The sequence below is a fragment of the Rutidosis leptorrhynchoides genome, unplaced genomic scaffold, assembly GCF_046630445.1.
Source record: "Rutidosis leptorrhynchoides isolate AG116_Rl617_1_P2 unplaced genomic scaffold, CSIRO_AGI_Rlap_v1 contig60, whole genome shotgun sequence".
NCBI classification, from domain to species: domain Eukaryota; kingdom Viridiplantae; phylum Streptophyta; class Magnoliopsida; order Asterales; family Asteraceae; genus Rutidosis; species Rutidosis leptorrhynchoides.
In genome coordinates, this window is record NW_027266821.1 from 102,669 (window position 1) to 107,888 (window position 5,220).

Here is a 5,220-nt window from a genome sequence, read left to right on the forward strand (position 1 = left end):
CGGTCACCTGCAGATTGTTACTTCAACACCCCTCCTCAAGCTGCAGGTTTGAAGATATCCCTCATTCCTATTTTCTCCATCAAATGCTCTTGTTGAGTTGATCCCAAAACTTTCGTAAAGATATCAGCAGGCTGTTCTTCACTTCTAATGTGACTCGTTTTAATCAATTTCGCCTGAATTTGTTCTCTGATAAGATGGCAGTCTATCTCTATGTGTTTCGTTCTTTCGTGATATATTGGATTGGCAGCAATGTGAAGCGCGGCTTGATTGTCACAGAACAACTCAACTGGTTTACTGATTTTTACCCCCAATTCTCCAATCATTCCACGAATTCAGGTGAGTTCACATATTGTATCTGCCATTGTCCTGTACTCTGCTTTTGCTGATGATCTTGAAATTGTTTTCTGCTTTCTTGATTTCCAGGAGATGATTGATTCACCCAGTTTTATGCAGAATCCAGTGATCGATCGTCGGCTGAGTATGCAGGATGCCCAGTCCAAGTCACAGTATGCTCGTAATTCAGGTGAGTTCTCCTTTGGCATGAACAAACCCTTTCCTGGGATCCCTTCTTGATATATTTGATGATTCTGAGAGCTGCTTGTAAGTGAGACTCCTTTGGCTGATGCATGAACATGACTTATGTGATTCACTGAGTATGCAATGTCTGGTCTAGTGATGGTCAGGTATTGGAGTCTTCCAACTAGTCTCTTATATTCACTAGGATTGTCAAGTAACTTGTCTGTGATGTGATTTTATCATCTGCCTGCCTTTTGATTAAATCATCATACTACTTGATTGTGAGTTTCAAATTCTGCTCGAATGGTGTAGACACTGACCTAGCTGCACTTAGTCCTGTATCACTGATGAGTTCCAAAGCATATTTCCTTTGATTCATTATGATTCCTGAATCTGATCTGCTAACCTCCATTCCAAGGAAGTATTTTAAGTCACCAAGATCCTTCAGTTTGAAATGACTGTGCAATGTCTGTTTCAGTTCATCAATCATTTTTGCACTATTCCCTGTGATTAACAAGTCATCCACATAGATTAGTAGGATTACCTTGTTCTCTTCTTCATCCTTAGTGAAAAGAGAATAATCATGCTTGCTTTGCTTGTAGCCTGAATTAACTAATGCTGCTGTGATTTTGTGATTCCACTGCCTTGATGCTTGTTTAAGACCATATAAGGATTTGCTCAATTTACAAACTAACTGCTTGCCCCCTCATGAATTGAGCAAACCTTGTGGTAGAGACATATAAACTTCTTCTTCCAAATCACCTTGTAAGAATGCATTGTCCACATCCATGTGACAAACTGGCCAGCAGTGTTTAGCAGCAAGAGAAAGCACAGTTCTAACTGTAACATGCTTTACCACAGGAGAAAAGTTTCCTTATAGTTAATGCCATACCTCTGTTTGAATCCTTTAGCCACCAATCTAGCCTTGAATCTTTCAATCTCTCCAGTTGCATGATATTTGACTTTAAAAACCCATTTGCAGCCAATAGGTGTTTTTGTGTTAGGCAGAGGGATAATGGACCATGTCTTGTTGTTTTGCAAAGCCTGTAATTCTGTGTTAATTGCAGCAACCCATCTAGGATCTTTTATAGCATCTTCATAATGAATAGGCTCTTGAATAGCATCCAGTTTGGCAATGAAGGACTGATACTGTGGTTTGAGGTTTGAATAATAGAGATGATTCTGAATTGGATAAGTGCATGAAGCTGTATAATCTTTCAACCATATGGATGGTTGTCGATTTCTAGCTGATTTCCTGAGCTGTAACTTTTCAGGATGTGGACAAGGCTGGTTCAAGACCCCAACAGGCTGCACAAGCCCTGCTGGCCGGGCATCACCCTATGAAGGGAGCTCATCAGCACCTTCCAAAGGAAGTGACTGGGCATCACCTCCACAAGAGAGCTCGTCAGTTTCCTCATCCACCATTAGTTGTGAGTCTGAATTATACAAATCAGATGAAGCAGGATTACTTGCAGAAGAAGAATCCCGTGAAGGATGAAATGCTGGCAATGGAGGCATCACAAAAGGAGGATCAAGAAAGAGAGGATGCATAAGACCATGTGATAGAGGTGAAGGCACATAATCCTTAATAGAGAAAGGAAAATTTCTTCATGAAAGGTAACATTCCTGTTAACCAAGAACTGTTTAGTTTCTAGGTTATAAAGTATGTAGCCCTTTTGATTTGTAGGATATCCCATGAAAACACATAAATGAGACCTTAATGCAAACTTATCTATCAACAGTGGTACCTTGGCATAAGCTAGGCAACCCAGTACCCTTAGCTCTGTGATATCATGCTGTTTCTTATATAGGAGAACAAATGGTATATTGTTTTGTATGATTGAAGATAGAAACCTGTTGATCAGATATACTGCTGTTTGAACACAAATACCCTAAAACTGGATGGGTATAGAAGTCTGAAACCTCAATGCCCTAGCCACCTCCAAAATATGCTTATGCTTTCTTTCAACAACCCATTCTGTTGTGGATTATAGAGACAAGAGAGTTGATGATGAATACCTAGAGAAACAAAAAATCTTGACATTGTTTGCTCATGAATTCTCCACCATTGTCTGATCTAACAACTTTCACAGTTGTAGAAAATTGATTGTTTGCATATAGGATGAAACCACTAAGCAACCTAAACACATCTAGTTTAGAGTGCATTAGGAAAACCCAAGTATATCTACTGTTTTTTTATCAACTATAGTAAGAAAAACCTATGTCCTTGATGTGTAGGAATCCTATAAGGGCCCCATATGTCAACATGAAGTAATGCAAGAACAAAATGAGTTCTGCTAGTGCTTAAAGAGAATGGAATTTTATGATGCTTAGCTTTAGAACAAACCAAACAATAAGAGAAACTTTCTTTATTCACTTCAATGTTATTGGATACAAGTAATTGAGTTAAAGAAGTGAAATTGAGATGGCCTAACTTTTTATTAGTACAGGAATTTGCACAAAAATTTGAAGACGGGATAGGAGAATGAGACTGAAAATAGTAGAGACCATTTGTTTCTTTACCAATTCCTCGTACCATTCCAGTGGGAATGTCCTGAATCAGGCAAAAATCAGGATAGAAAGAAACAAAGCATTGTGAGTCTTTAGCTATTTTGTGAACAGAAAAGAAGATTATGATGAAAAGCAATAACATGTAGAACATTTGTAAGATGAATATGAGGAAGAATGCTAAGAGATCCTGATTGTGAAATGGATGCATTATGGCCAGTAGGTAAATGCACAAACTTAGGTGATGCTATATTGGAAACATTATGCAAACCATCATTAGAATTAATCATATGATTTGTAGCACCACTGTCAATTATCCAGGTCCTAAACATACCTGATGAATTGACTGTGTTTGCAGCAGAATCATAAGTTGTAGCAACATTTGCAGATGGAGGAGCTAATCCAGAAAGCATCCTAAGAATCTGAGAGTACTGATCTTGAGAAAAAACAAGAAGAGGAGTTGGGCTAAAAGGATCCAATGTAGTCCGAGCAGACTGTGTTTGAGAAGATGAAGCAACAGAAGAATCATTAACAGCATCAACATTATGTGCACGAGCATCAGACTTGCCTCTGGTAAACTTAAAATCAGGTGAAAAACCAACTAATCTGTAACAGTCAGCCCTTCTTATGCCCTTTAATCCCACAATGATCACAGGTGCCAATAATTTCTTCTTGATGCCAGACGAAGAAGCTCCATTAAAAGACTTAGATGAAGAATAGAGAGCAGTAGAATCATATGTTGAAGCCTGAGTAAGAGCAGCAGATGGAGTAAATGAACGTTGAGCTTCTTCCTGTCTGATCATAGCATATACCACAGATAAACGAGGTAGAGGAAGCATAATGAGAATCTGACCTCGAATTGGAATATAGGCTTCATTAAGACCCATTAAGAACTGATGTGTTTTTATTTCCTCAAAAACAGCATAAATCAGAGCTGCCTGAGCAGGATCGATGATCGCCAATGGGAGAGTACAGTCCAATTCATCCCATAATGCTCGAAGTCGATTGAAGTAACTGTCTATCGAAAAATTACTCTGGTAAGTCGTTGAAATTTGATGACGTAAGAAAAAAATTCGAGTCCCATCAATTTTATTGAACCGATCTTCCAGATCAGCCCAAGCTGCAGCTGCATTCACATAATAGTTGATAATAACATGAACTTCACGATTCACATTTCGTAAAATCCAAGAGAGAACCAGAGCATTGCAGTAGTCCCATTGTTCATGAAGATGAGGATCAAAATTGCTCCTTCTTGCAGGTATCGGTGAGGAATCCAAGCTTGTGCTTCGTCAAAACCTGGTTTTTGAATGAATGGCTCCAACGGCCAAAGTTCTCTATTCCAGTAAGAACTTCCTCGACAGAAACATAGCTCGCATTTTCCAAAGGATGATAATAAAGCGGATGATTAAAATCAATTGAAGACGATGAAGCATGAACAGAAGTAGAAGAAGATGGAAGAGAAAATGAAGAACTCGGAATCTCCGCCATTGTTAGAGCTTCGAAGAAGCGATTTTTTTTTGTAAAAAATGAGTTGATAGTGTGATTATGGCTCTGATACCATGTTAATTGAGAAGATTAGAGGAAAATTCTATTTTCTTATTGATTATGATCAATGATTTACAACTATATTTATAGCTTAATTCTAACTAATTCCTAACTGATTTAGCTGTATTTTAACTAACTAAAAACTAATTTTTTCGTCAAAAATTTTGTTCACTAACTAGCTGGGCCAAGTGTGTCTATGGGCTTCATGTGATCTTCGGCCATCTCAATCAACTGATTTTCCTTTGTGAAACGACGTCATCTTCAACTCTTTATAACAAAACGTCGTCGTCTTCATTCTCTTGCTTGCTTCTTCTTCAAACCTCAACAATCACCTGCAGATTGTTACTTCAACAATGGCCAACAGCTTCTATCATCTCACTAATTAAAAATAAAAAAAATACAACTTAATTTGTTTGGAAAGTTTGAGGATTATTTAAATATTACAGATAATTAAACTTAGGTACATACCAAGATATCACTCTATCGAATTTGTGTGATTTAGGCAATTGTCTATAGTCGCATAGATGAAACTTTATACGGCCTGATACCAAATTGATCATGTTAGGTCAAATATAATTAATATGACGCTTTTCTAGCTAGAGAAATTAAGTACTTTTCGATATTAACATTATAATTAAGAGTACTAGATTC

General features: G+C 37.7%; 1 protein-coding gene across 1 annotated transcript; it reads right to left on the reverse strand.

Annotated features, from left to right (window-relative positions):
• Positions 1 to 332: 332 nt before the first annotated feature.
• LOC139884786 (uncharacterized) lies at positions 333 to 4,512 on the reverse strand. Its single transcript, XM_071868768.1, has 9 exons — positions 4,281 to 4,512; positions 3,359 to 4,150; positions 3,168 to 3,271; positions 2,736 to 3,070; positions 1,878 to 2,122; positions 1,409 to 1,835; positions 1,240 to 1,352; positions 837 to 1,020; positions 333 to 717 (listed from the first exon to the last, which is right to left on the reverse strand). Exons 1-9 carry the CDS (start codon positions 4,510 to 4,512, stop codon positions 333 to 335), a joined length of 2,817 nt encoding a protein of 938 aa, XP_071724869.1.
• Between the last annotated feature and the right edge of the window lie 708 nt (positions 4,513 to 5,220).